Source organism: Vombatus ursinus, unplaced genomic scaffold (genome assembly GCF_900497805.2).
Source record: "Vombatus ursinus unplaced genomic scaffold, bare-nosed wombat genome assembly UNPS02014801.1, whole genome shotgun sequence".
Classification (NCBI taxonomy): Eukaryota; Metazoa; Chordata; class Mammalia; order Diprotodontia; family Vombatidae; genus Vombatus; species Vombatus ursinus.
In genome coordinates, this window is record NW_020954579.1 from 29114553 (window position 1) to 29128804 (window position 14252).

A 14252-nucleotide genomic window follows, 5' to 3' on the forward strand; every position below is an offset into this window, starting at 1 on the left:
TGTATCAGATCATTGTATTGCTGAGAGGATATGCATGCTCTTGATTATGTTTTCTTGTATGAAGGTCATCCCGGTAATATGCTTCAGCCTATTTACAACCACCTTATCCTCATATTGCTCTTTGGGTTACCTCCAATTTTAATTCCAATAACAAAACTGAGTAAACTTAAACGTACAGCTAATTAAACTTTTTTTTTAAGATCTTAATGTAAATATCTATAACAACTTTTCAGTTACTTCCACCTGTCTTATCTCCTTCTATGATCTTTCTTTGGCGACTCATTCATGTATTAGTGAAAATGTTTTTCACATTTTTTTTTTTTAATTTTTGGTGAGGCAATCGGGATTACGTGATTTGCTCAGGGTCACACAGCTAGTAAGTGTCAAGTGACTGAGGCCGAATTTGAACTCAGGTCTTCCTGACTGCCCTTTTTTTTTTAAACACTTCATAGTTATAGTCAGTGTGCCTCCTGATTTTCAAGTTCTACTTTTTTTTCTCTTTGCATCATTTCATACATTTGTCCATAAGTCTTATTAGAGAGGCAGGGAGCATGACATAGATAGAGAACTGGCCTGGAATCCAGGGAGGTTCAAGTAACTTCTTCAACTCATATTGGTTGGATGACCCTGGGCAAGTCATATAATCTCAGTGTTCTAGGCAATTCTCTAAACTTACAATTCTGTAAGTTTCAGAGAAGGTCCTGACTTGTACTGGTGGAGGGAGTTTCCTTATCCAGGAGTTCCTTACATCAGTGAAATCATAGATCCAATCCCTGTCTCTCCATTTCTCTTTTCTTTCATATTTGCCATTCTTAATTATATCATTGTGTTGTAGTTTGTTCATCTGTTCCTCAGTTGGAAATTTGGGTTGTTAACAATTTTGCATAATTACAAATGTTGCTATTCTGAATATTTTTAGCAGCTAGCTTTTTTTTCCCCTTCTTTTTGATGATGTTCTTAGGGTATATTCCTAGTAATGGGATTTTGGAGTCAGAGAGTATGATAATTTTTATAACTTTTATCATACTGTCCTCCAGAAACATTCTGACAACTGTATATAAATGTGTCTTCAATATCTAAATTGGCAAATAAAATTCACTGATTTTTCCCAGCTATAGGTGGGGAAGAAGAACTGTTGTTTTCTAAGAACTTCCTAGCTGCTGTCACTTTTCAAAATATGTAAACAGAGTCACAAAAGATCAGTAATTCTCTTTGTATAGCAGCTATTGCAATGTTGCATACAATTAGACCCTTAATAAATGTAAATGGGTGCTATATAACAGAGAGCAAAAACAAAGTGGAATCTTCGGAACAGGTTAAATTCTTTTAACTTGAACATGCTGACAAATGAGCTAAGCTTTGAAGGCCTCTCTCTGCTCCTTATACTCTAGACTTGTATGTACACCATACATTATATTTCCTGTGCTTTTCCACCATGTGGTATTTCATCACTGCGGGAGAAATTAGTGACAATGCACAATTCTTTTTTTATAGTATTTTTTATGAACTAAATTTATATAGGCTTATGTCTCAAAGTGAACATCGAATAACTGTCTGCAGTTGAGGAATAGGTGTAATTTGGATGGAGAGAAGCGGGATGGAGGAGAGTAAATGTGTGTGGTAGACAATGCCCTACCTACCTTTCTACTTCTGCTAGCTTGAGATATTTCCTCTTCCATAGGTCATTATGGAGCTTTCTTACAAGAAGAGTGGGATCTGCTCCAGAGAATGAGTAAGTTGATCACTGCTAATATAATAGTAATGAATGAACCCCAAGACCTCTGCATAACAACTTGCCTCTGCCTCCCACTTGAGCCACTTACCATTATAGTGACTCGATTTTTCCTTCTGTAAGATGGAAACTTAATACACCTGATGGATGTGGGAGGCATTGGATTAATGAGAATGAGTGAATAAAGTCTCCCAAAGAAGGGAGTGAGCATTTTTCATAACTGTCCAGATATCCGAGTTAGGGTAGGAACTGGAAGCAAAGGAAGTGTCCGGGTAGAGGCCCTCCAAGCAGTCAGTGCACACAATTACAGTTCTAGCTCTATTTTTTGCAAGAAAAAATGTCTCTGTGTTGGGAAGAGCACTTGTAATTCTGTGTTCACTTCCCTTAATTATACAATATGAACTTGTAAAAGGAATCCTTACTGAGAATCAAGAGATCTGGCCTCTTGTTCTAGCTTCCCTGTGGACACTACGTGACTTCATACAAATCACTTAAATTCTCCATGTCCCGGTTTTTCCCCTGTAAAATTGGGGGGAGGGTGTTAAAAAAAATACCTGCCCCGTCTTTCTGACCAGTTCATGAAGATAAAGTACGGTCATGTGTTATAGTGAAGGAGCACTGGACTAGAAATTAAGGCTTTGGTTCCAGTGCTGGCATTGCCCCTTATTGGCTGAGTGACTTCTGCTTTCTGGGCCTCAGTTTCCTCATCTGTGAAATGAAAGGGATTGGATTAGCTGATCTCTGGTTCCCTTTCAACTCTAACATTCTATGATTCTAAGTAAAATTATTGATGTAAGAGTAAAGACATCACAAAATGGCATTATCCTCATCAGGGTATCCTGTCTAGCTGTCATGAAATGATAAGAGATAATAGTCAAAGTATCCCACTGAGAAGGACTGATGTAGGATAGTGGAGAGAGGGAGGAAGAAATGGTCATGAAGGAAGTTTCCCATATTTGTGCTTTTGAATTTTTCACTCCTTTGCCTTATAATCAAGATTTGTCCACGTTGCTAGCATCCTTCCCTGGTTTTTCCTAGTTCTGTTGGCACATGAGAAACTCTCTGTTCCGGTCACCTGCAAAATCCGTGTCTTCCCAGAAATTGACAAGACTGTGAAATATGCTCAGTTGCTGGAGAAAGCTGGCTGCCAGGTGAGGCAGAAGACAATATCTGCTGGTATTACCTGGAGTCACTGGTTCAACAACTTTTCCTGAACTTTAAGCTGTTTCAGAATTCAAGTTGACCCCTGACCTCATTCATGCAAGTTTGAGAGCATCCCAAGACAAAAGACCACAAAGGAAAGAAAGACAATCTATGTCTCTTGGAGATCCCCCACCTTCACCTTTCCCCCCTCCCTCAAGGATCTTCCCTTTCTCCTTCCTACTCTCCTTGATTACTTTCGTAGCTGCCCTCTCAGAAAAGCTTCTTAATGTCTGATCTCTCTTCATACCTTAAATGTTACGTTATTCCTCCCAGTCTCAGGATTTTGCTGTAGGAGAATATAGTGGACAACATGATGGGTGATCGTTTGGATCAGTCTCTCTTTTTTGGTAAGGTTCCTACTCCTGCCCAACCTTGAACCAAATCCAGTGTAGCCCAGTGTACCCCTGACCAAAATTTAGAGAAGGCAACATAGGTACCCAAGCAAAACATGGGCTACTGTATTTGACTATGGAGAGGATACTTTGAGCTCTTCAAGTCTGGCTGTTAATTTGGTCTCCTCCCCTCTTTTACATGCCTTCACTTTTGCCATTCATCTACCCTGAGCATATTCCTTTAAGACAGAAAAATAATTTGTTCCAGACTTTTCCCTCTGATAAAGAGAATCATTTTTCAGGCAGTAGTTATGTTTTTAGTACCTTAGAGATGAGCCAGGCCCTTATTTGCCAGACATTCAGAATAGAATTTCATAAACAAATCAGTAGGAACCAAGTGTCTTTGGTGCAGTGAAAAGATTGCTGAACAGGGAATCACATGACCTGTGTTCTAGTCGTAGCCTTACCACTGACAAGTCATGGGCAAGTCATTTGACCTCTCTTGATCGCTTTCTTCCTCTGTTAAAGTAGGGGGTTGACCTGGGTGATCTGTAAGGTCGCTTTCAGTGTTGACATGCTTTGATCTTACTGTAATATGTATTCCTTCCAGGGGAGTCTGAGGCAGAAAAGTGAAACAACTTACTTTGTGTCCTATAGTGAACTAGAGAAGCAGAAATAGATCAAAGAAATTTGAGTGGATCCTTTTTCCTCTCCAGCAGATTATTGAGTTTAAGAAATTAAAATAATTTTCTTGGTCCTTTATTCTAGCATTTATAGGGGTTTAAAAAAAAAACAACTAGCTTCCCTGATAATTAATTGACTTGCCAGAAATAATGGAATCCTTACTGTCACACACTCTCTCTCTTTCCCTCCCCCTCCTTCCCTCGTTCCCTTTCCCTCCCTCCTTTTCTATATCGAATTTGTCTCTTATCAGGAACATCCCTTGTCTGTTCCCACCAGACATCAATCACTATCCATGCCATTTTCAGGCCCTTCCAGTTACCCTCATCATCAGTCAGAGGCATGAACTTTTTCGTTTTCTACATCTTTGTCCTTTTATTCTGTCTGCCCTTACCTCTCCCATATTTTTATTCACATTTCAGATTCACATTTTTGTTGTTCGCAGTCAGAATGCCCACTTCCTTAACTTAAATATTTGAATGCCTGCTATGTGTAAGGCATGTGCTAAATAATATAAGGGATATGGAAATACATAGGAGGCAGCTGGTGGTGAAAGGGCTAGAACATTAGCCCTGCAACCACAAAGACCAGAGTTCAAATCCAGTCTCAGATACTGAATAGCTGTGTGACCCTGGGCAAGTTACTTCAACTCTTTGTTTCCCCAACTGTACATTTACCTCTCAAGACTGTTGTGAGAATCAAATGAAATAGCATTTGTAAAGCACTTACCCCAGTGCCTGGCACATGGTAGGATCATATAAATGCTTATCCTCTTTCCCAGAGTGTTTTTGAAATTTCCATATCTAACTCCTCTTGTCAGTGATAGACTTGTATTATTCCAGATTGTGTAGTGTAGCAAATAACAAGGTTCTAGTATAGTCCCAGGAACACTCACTCTGAATTTAATTTAAGTTTTACCTTGTTACATTTTTTACCTCTATTCAGGGAAGAGATGTTTTCTCTGCTCATGTTAAAAACACCTGGTCACTCAAATCAGTTGGGGATTCTAATTACCAAAGCCCAGATTCATTCACTAGGGACAATTTTGAGGTTTCTTCCTAAGGGCTTTACAGTGAATGCCTTAGGGAAGGCTTTCTCTGCAGACCTGGTGTGGTGAGGGGCACCACAGAGCAGCAATTTCAAACAACTGTCTCTGCCTTCTCAAAGCCTGATCTGTTTTTTGTCCTAGTTATTAACTGTTCACGGACGTACCAAGGAACAAAAGGGTCCGCTGTCTGGAATTGCATCCTGGGACCACATAAAGGCTGTGCGGTAACTATTTGGTTAACAGGGTGGGGAGGGAGACAGACTCAGTCCTGGGAGAGTGGGGGGAAATGAGTCCATAAACATTTCTGTAGCCCTAACACAGGGGGATAAGGGGTGAGAGTTGAGGGACGGGGGACATAGACCAAAAGCAGTGCTCAGAGTCTCCAGATGCCCTGTGTGTCCCAGATCTCCCTTTAGTAATCCATCTCAGTCACAAAGAAAACATCAAGTTTCATCGTCTTCCAAATAGGATGAAGGAGCGGATCGGGGAAAGGCAACGGCAACCAACGGTAGAGCAGCAGCATCATTCCTTGACCCCACCCTGCTTCTCTCCAGTTACCTCTGCCCCCATCCCCATCCCTCCACAAAAGAGAGGCACTTCTTAGAGATGAAGTTCTGGTGCTGGGAACAGCCACTCTCTTATCAGGAAGAGTAGGACGGTGACTGGCATTGGAGGCCTGGCTCAGCTGGTCTTACAGCATGTAAGGGATGGTGGCAAGAAAGGGATTGTCCTCTCTCCCAGGCCCTGAGCATGCCCTCTTTCTTCTAATAGGAAGGCAGTGAATATCCCTGTATTTGCAAATGGAAACATTCAGTACCTCCATGATGTAGAAAAGTGCATCCAGGAAACAGGGGTGCATGGGGTAATGAGTGCAGGTAAGGATTCCATAGCTCTGTTTATCCCCCACTCCTATGTGGACACTCACTGTGTGCAAAGGGTGATGCAAGGGATTGAATAGTAGAGAAGAAATTACACAAAGGAACTAGGAAACATGATCCCCTGTGCTTTGGAAATGTAAATCTGGGAAAAAATAAAATACTATTTACTTTAAAAAAAAAGAAATGTAAAATCTGGTGGGAGACACAAATTGTGCATGAAATCACTTGGTGAGTGCAGGTAAGGCAGTAGGCCTCTTTAGATCTGTTGTGTACCTCACTCATTCAGCTGCAGATATTACCTATGAACTAGCTCCTGACTATGGTGCTTTATGTGAACAGCATTGGAGACTTTTCTTCTGAGCAGCCCAGGTGGAGAGCATAGAAATGCTGATCTCATAGCTTTTGGACATTGTATTTGCTCCAGCTGTACCTGTGTCCTCTTGCTTGGTTGTAGACTGTGCTACATTTGGTTAAAGTATACTATATGCTAACCCCAAGTCTTAAGTTGTGCATTCTTCATTCCTTTTAAATATGAATTTAAGAAAAATCTTCAAAGTCTTAATGTTTCCCTCATTGATGACTTTAGAAATTTGGTAGACTGTTTCAAAGGCATAACAGTAGAGCCACTTGCTTATTCCTCAAATCATTTTGTGTCATTTTTGCTGTTAGGATTTGTGTACTTTGATAGATGTATGATCTCATCAGTGTGGTTCTCCCTCTGCTGGTGCAGATTGCAATACTCTATCTATGCAAGTCCATCCTGTGGGACTCTTTTTCATGTGTTCCTGTGTTTACACAAGGGACTGGGGATGGTGACCGGATCTGTTACTTCAGAGAACTCCCTAAACAAGAAACTCTAGCAAGGTAGATCAGCACTTTCCTATAATGTGTAATCTTAGAGTGTTGCCTAGCATCCTTAAATGTTAAGTGACTTGCTCAGGATCACACAGCCAAAATGTGTCAGAGGAAGGACATGAAGCCAGATCTTTCGGCTCCAAGGCCAGCTTTTTATCCACTATGCCTTGTGGTCCATGTTTACAAAAATGTCATTAAATAGAAGATTGAAATTCTCTTTCTCTTCTAATGGGACTTAGCTTTCTTGGGACTAGACTCCCAAGTGACCAATTTCTAATCAAGGCTTGGCTGTTTTCTGTAAGTAACTCTAGGCCAGCGTTATTATGAGTCAGAGAAGCTATTATCTGGAGCTGATTGTGAAATGTGGCTAACTTAGGGGGTGTCCTTAAGGCATCACAACAGCCTTGGTCTTCTTCATTCTAGCTTTTGAGAATTTTAGTATCACAGCTTGAACTTTGTGAATGAGTCCTGAACTTTTATTAGAATGCTTAGATTTTTTTTTTCCTCAGGTGCCAGACCTCTTGTGAAAAGATGGGGGGGGATTGCTAAGTAGGACCTGTATTGATTAGAGCTCAGTTACTCTGCTGTGCTTCTCAGCTTATTGATTACAGACCAAATTTCATCTAAGGTCTTCAGAGACTAGCTCACCCTACCTCAGCACTAAGGGAGACTTGAGCTCTGAGTTTCTCTCTTATCCCCCAGAGGGTAACCTACACAACCCAGCCTTGTTTGAGGGCCGAAACCCACTGGTGTGGGAGATGGCCGAGGAATACCTGGAGATTGTTCAGCAGTACCCCTGCCCCCTGTCCTACGTCCGGGCTCACCTCTTCAAGCTATGGCATCACACGTGAGTTTCTCTGGAGGGCAGAGCAATTAAACACTCACTGTGTCCAAAGGGTGGGGGAGGAGGTTAAATATCAGAGAGAAAGTTATATGACATGATCTGTATATATGAGAGGCATGATCCCTGTGCTTTAAAAATGTAAAATCTGGTGGGAGACCCAAATTGAAATCACTTAGTCAACCTGCAGTATATCAGCTGGGGCAAAGTAATAGCATATGACAAGCAGATAGAAATCCTCCAGGGACTTAGTAATAGAGTAATTTGAGATGGGTGAGGTTAATCGAGGGGGATCTGTGTGTGGGAAGGGGGAGAAATGGCTGCAATTTCCATCAACCCTATCTAATGTGATTTAGCGCTTAATGTCAGAAAAGCTGTATTGTCTGCAGTGTAGCAACTCAGTTCTCTCCCTCCCAGCCACCCCCACAAGGGAAGGGAAGAATCCAAGCCTGTCTTTGTGGAGTGGGTATGCATATGTCTCTCTCTTTTAGGCTACAGATACATCAACAGCTTCGGGAAGAACTGGCTAAAGTGAAGACCTTGGAAGGGATTGCTGATGTTAGCAGAGAGCTGAAGCTACGTTGTCAGGTACTTTCTGGGAGTACCCGTTTGAGTCTGGTAATGACGTGACTAGGTTTTGGGCTGTGTCTTCCTTGGACAGTCTGGGTAAACGGGGTAAACTGTGGCCTGATGAAGTCCAAAGGAGTTGAACCTAGCCCAGTCAATACTGATAAAGGAAGGTCACTAGTCACACCTGTACTTTGGCAGGAGGAAATGGCCAGTCAGAAGGAAGGAGAGAAGCCCAAGGGAGGATTGCCTTTCTTCCATTGGATCTGTCAACCATGTGTCCGACCTGGGTGAGCTATCGAGGCCTTAGCCTGGGTGGGAGTTGGGGGTGGACTGTACTCTTTACTTAGGTATTCCTGGCTCATCTTTCCTTGGAACTGGTTGGATATCTTCTTTCTGCCTCTTTTAGGAATTCTCCTTGACTTACATAACATAACATAACATATAAAATAGGGATTTCTGACTTGTTGGTCTAGCTCTTCTCCTACTTCTTCTGTATCTCCAGCAGTCTTATTTGGTAGCTGGTTCAGTAACTGAGACTTCAGAATGAAAGCCCTGAACTTCCAGAGTTACAAGTAAGAGGTAGAGTGTGAAACATGCCCACTATTCACAGCACGTAACGCTTTTGCCCTCATTCCTCTCTGCTTTTTTGTCTCTTCTGAGAGATTTAAATATAACCATGAACCTCCACTTCACAACAGCTGATTTGTGAGTCCACTGGACCTCCATTATCTATACTGGAGCTTCTGGGGTGTTTGCAGGATATCTAGACTTTCTACCTTCTTAGTTTACAGTCCCAGTGGCATCTTCCCTTCAGGCCTAAAGAGGTGAGCAAGGAGAATGGCAGCACTGATCGAAACACACGGGGAAAGCGAGCCTTGGAGGAAGAGGAGGACAGCAGTTCGGACTTTCTCTCGAAGAACAAGCAGAAGAAGAAACTGAGGAACCCAAACAAAAACTTTGACCCTTCCTTGAAACGTAAGCTTTAGCCTAGCCCAGCCTGGGTCTGAGGAGGAAAGATGTTAGCAGAAAAGAATAACTCCACTTGACTATCCTCTCCATTTTCTTTACCTTTTATATTAACTATGGCAAAAAAATTAGCCTTCTAATTTAGGGAGGTGGGAAGCGGGAGGCAGGGGATATTCCCCAGAGGGACAGATGGCTCAAGCCCCAGAGAAGGTAACAGATGCCAGATGAAAATCCTACAAAAGGTGGTGAAGGGAAATCCCTAATTGGAACTATCCAGCAATCCAGCAAACATTACTGAGCACTTTCATGCAAGGTAACTGTGCTAGACTGTCATATGCTTGTAACCTTGAAAGAGTATAGAGACTGTACCACAAATAACCATAATCCAAATTAATAATAATAGTAATATTTATATAGTGTCTTAAGATTTACAAAATAAACTTCTCACTACAACTCTGTGAGGTAGAAACTGCAAGTATTTTTATCTGCATGTAATAAGGAAGTTGAGGTGTAGTGATCTGTCCATGGTCACACAGCTAGTGAGTACTGTAGCCAAGATCTGAACTAAGAATAATGTGGTGAGTGTGTAATAAACATATAGAAGAGGAAGAGGATTTCTGGCTTGAAATATCAAGGAAAGCTCCATGGAAGAGATGACGTTTGAACTGAGCGTTGAAGGATAGGTAGGATTTCACATAGATGAAGAGAGAAGATTTATGGCAGTGACCAATGTGAACAACAGGAGGCAGAAAAGTTAGGAACCTTTCAAGGAATAGCAGTTCCATTTTGCTTGAAGCAGAGTTTAGTGAAATAAAGCTGGAAAGGTAGGATGGGGTCAAATTGTAGAAAGCCTCGAATGCCATGCTAGAAGGTTTGGATTCTATTCAGTAGGTACTAGGGAAAGTTTTTGACCAGTGGAGTGATATAACAAGAGCTCTAAATCAGTTTGCAGTGTTGAGGATGGATTAGAAGAGGGAAAGACTTGGTAGGAAATCTGGAAGCACTATTACATTCATTTAGGTTTTGAGATCATGAATTAAGGTGATGGCTGTAGTAAGAGGGGAAAAAAGACACATAAAGTAGAATTGAGAGGGCTGGATGTGATGGTATAAAAAAGAGGAGGAATCAAGTTTTGAAGGACTTGGAGAATGGTTGTCAATGCCAATTAACCAGAAATTGGGAATTCAAAAGGAAGAACTGGTTTTGGAGAAAAGGTGTTGGTTTTAGGCATGTTACATCCAATGTTGTATCCTCTTTAGATCTTAGCCATTTCATAGTCTACATTCGGAGATAAATACTTTCAGCTACATTCAACGAATCCCATGGAATGTACCTGTTATCAGTCTTTCCTGTTACTAGGTGAAGTGATGTCTACTTATTTCAGAAGTATATTTCTGTAGATTTTTGGCCTCTTTATCATAGACTCTAATAATATCAATAAATCTTCTTCCTTTTTCAGTGAAGAAGTATTATTCTTTCTATAGCTGGCCTAGAGTGATCAATATTGTACAAATTTTGTTAGGATACTTCAAACCTGGGATGGTCTGTTTTATAGTTTTGAAAGAACACCTATAGACAGATATTGCATTGGTTTTAATTGCATTTCATGTGTTCTTCCCATATTGCTTTGATTGCAGGATGCTAGTAACATAACATACCTTGCCTGGAAGACACTAAGGTATTTTTAGGTTTTAGGTTTCATTCATGGTTCACTGTGACCCCCAAATTCAGACTCAGAGCCTTCAGACTCTACCTTTGTTTGGCGTATCTTAATATTCCAACAGTATTTTCCAGGTCATTGGAGAAAGATTCCACATGATGAAGGAGATCTTTTAATGCTTTATTTTTTTTCCCCAGTAGAACCAAATGCATAGGCTAATGTAATTCACATATATCAAATGATGCTTTGGTTTGACTCCCTATTTACATTGGAAAATATTACTTCTTTTTAGGAGAAATGATAACAGATTTAAAGATAGACAGAACTATATAATAGACTTAAACTGCCTCCATGAAAATGCCATGTTTTAATCAAATTTTTCTTGACATTATTATGTTGGTGGCATGTTTTAAATAGATCACAGTTTTCCACGTAGATAGCAAATATTCTAGCATTCTTAGTGTATGTGAATTTATTTTACAGGCTTTTTGATCAGCTAAAGCAGGATAAATACCGTAGTGTTTTTTAGGCAACTTGGTTCAGTAATTACCAGATTGATAATAAATTGTTCTAGTATGCCCTTGGGGCTTTTCAGACCACTCTTTTTATTCCTTGATCAGTATATTGTTTTCTTGTGTTAAGGATTTTTATTTAAGTGGTACAAGCTCTAGATGCTTTGTATAAAGTATGTAAACATATAATGGGCCTATATTTGGGTCACTGGTCATCTTTTTGTAATAAATACTAGATGACTTCTGTTAAGAAAGATAGGATTACTTTTGTTCTGATTTTTCTTTCACAACATGATTAATGTGGAGATATGTTTAACATGATTCTACATGTATAACTTGTATCAGATTGTTTGCTGTCTTGGGGAGGGGGGAGGGGAGAGAGGGAGAAAAATTTGGAATTCAAAATCTTACAAAAATGAATGTTGAAAAATATCTTTACATGTAATTAGAAAAAAATAAAATACTATTAAGTGCAAAAAAAAAGATGGGATTAGAAAGCTGGTAAAGTGCTTTGCAATTAAATCATGTACCACTGTGAGGTGCTCAAGCCTATAATTATATATATCTTATCTCTAATGCTTTCCAGTTTTGCAGAGAAGCTCAAGTTTCAGTTACCTCCTTTGATGCAACTGTCTTGTTATTCATCAGATTAATGGTGTGCAAGCTTTCTGTTTCTCACTTGATCCATTTTGTGTTTTGCTTTGCTGGATTTCTTGAAACCAGAGGACCAGAAATTTTCCATATCTTCCATCTTCTAGGCATCTCTCTCACCTTTTGTTTCTTTACTTCTCAAGCTTCTGTAGTAAAATTGTTGGTTCATGTTGAATTGTGTATTTGTTTCTCGTGTTGCCTTGATTCTTTGTATTGCCTTTACCTTTTCATCTTTATATTTAGTTACTTTTTAAGAGAATCAAGATTTTTTTATTTACTTTTGTTTTTAATTTCTTTCTACATATTTCTTTTTTGTTGCCTTTAGTTGAACAATGTGGCCTTCAGATTTTTTACTATGCTTACTAGCTAGGTTATGGAATTACCTTTCTACAAATCTTAAATAATTCTTTCAAGTTGCTTCTGCCATGGACCACCATTTGATGCCTGTTCTTAGAAGTATACCTTGACAATTGCAGTTTTCCTCCTGTGTTTTTGTCTTGGTTTTCACTGTGGCAATGCAGCATATACTTCTGTGTGTGTCTTAAAATGTTTTTACACATTCTATCAAATACTATAGGAGAATGCATTTGTTCATGATGGTTACCAGTTTTTTAAAATTATATTATTTTAGTATATTGGTTTACTAGTTTGATTCTTGCTGTCAGACTAAAACCCTTAGAATTCCAGTCTAAGTATGTCCTCTCTTTTTCAAAATCATATGAAACTTTGGTGCTATTTTTGTCTTCCATTTTGTTATTATAATTTCTAGGGTTTGTGTTTAAGTGAAGATTTTCAGTGATTTCAGATTCTTCAGCTTTTCCCACTTCAGATTTTTGATTTAATATTTTATTTTGTTTAATTTAGGTTTAGGGATAAAATTATTATTTATGATTGCCCTGTACCGATTGGCAGGATTGGACTTAGAACTGAGGATTTCATTGACAAAAAGCAGTATTTTCTTGTCTACAACTGGTGAAAATTTTTTCCAGTTTTGTTATTATATAGTACTGGTAGTCATGTTTATTCCATTGCATGTGCATTCGTAATTGGCCCATTTTCAGTGGTTAATGCTATGTAAACTGAAGCATTTCTAGCAAGGAGGATATTGGAATTTCTTACTTGTTCTAGTGTATCTTGTCTTTTTGTGGTGCAAGACATAACACTCATTCTAATATCCTTTGCATCAATATGATCATCAAAATGATCTTGAGTAGGGTTAGTCTTCAACTCTCGGCCATCCTTCTGTTTCTTTGACTTTTACGTACAGTTGTGTCACACCAACGGCGGTGCTAATCCAATCAGAGCTCAGTTTGCCAGTGGTTTGGGTTTCCTGCCAGACCTTCTTACTTATCTTAGTGCACATCTCTTGTGTATATTATCCTGGCTGGCATTCCCCTACTCTATACTTGTATCCCTTTTCCCTGTATGAATGATGGGTTGGACTTTGAGGTTATTGCTCTTATTATTATTGCTGTGTGGGTATATATAGTAACTAAGAGAGGCTTAAAAATGTATCTCAGAAAGGAGCTGCTTTTCCCCTTTATGGATCTAGAAATGAGTCAGCTTACAGATGTCTTGAGATACTTATCATTGCTGAATCTGAGAAGTTAGAAAAATTTTAGTAAACAAAATAATCTCAATATCTCAACTTTTGAAGGAAGTTTGCATTTTATTTACATAGGAGTTGTAGCTTCATGGCTGTTGTTTTTCATCTTAAGAAAGTTTTATTGGTGCTCTGTCCTTATATCACCATTATTTCTAGATCTTCTCACACATCCCCAACCTACAAACAAGTCCTTTCTTGAACCAAAGAAATACTTAAGCAAAACCAGTTGACAGAGTGATCTTATCTGACATTGCATACAACATCTCATCTCTTATGAAAATGAGGGAGACATTTCATCCTCTCCAGGACCAAGATTGGTCAGTACAGTTACTTAGAGTTCAGCTGTCATTCAGTGGTTGTCTTTTTTCTGTTACTTTGTATATTGTTCAACTTCAGTTTTCTTTCATTCTACATCAGTTCACACAGCCTTCCCGTGTTTTTTTAAATTCTTCATAGTCCTTATTTCTTATAGTACAATAATTTTCAGCATAGTAGTCTGTTCAGCTAATCTCCAACTGAGTCCCTGCTTTCCAGGGGTTTTTTTGTTTGTTTTTATTTTTTTGTTATCACAAAAAGTACTGCTAAGAATATTTTGGTGTATATGAGACTTTGAGTCTTGTCTTTCCTTGGGTTATTTTTCCTGTAGTAGAATAGCTGGGTCGGGGGGAGGGGGGGGGGGAGAGAGAGAGAGAGAGAGAGAGAGAGAGAGAGAGAGAG

General features: G+C 39.4%; 1 protein-coding gene across 3 annotated transcripts in view; it reads left to right on the forward strand.

The window, feature by feature from the left end:
- Positions 1–14252, forward strand: part of DUS1L (dihydrouridine synthase 1 like) — a 24867-nt gene that overhangs the window by 5700 nt on the left and 4915 nt on the right. For all 3 annotated transcript variants that reach the window (XM_027873005.1, XM_027873006.1, XM_027873004.1), the window contains exons 4-11: positions 1682–1732; positions 2771–2883; positions 5138–5220; positions 5768–5871; positions 7432–7576; positions 8062–8158; positions 8339–8427; positions 8955–9115. In XM_027873005.1, the coding sequence (XP_027728806.1) occupies positions 1682–1732; positions 2771–2883; positions 5138–5220; positions 5768–5871; positions 7432–7576; positions 8062–8158; positions 8339–8427; positions 8955–9115 (843 nt within the window). The remainder of the gene's footprint in view (positions 1–1681; positions 1733–2770; positions 2884–5137; positions 5221–5767; positions 5872–7431; positions 7577–8061; positions 8159–8338; positions 8428–8954; positions 9116–14252) is intronic.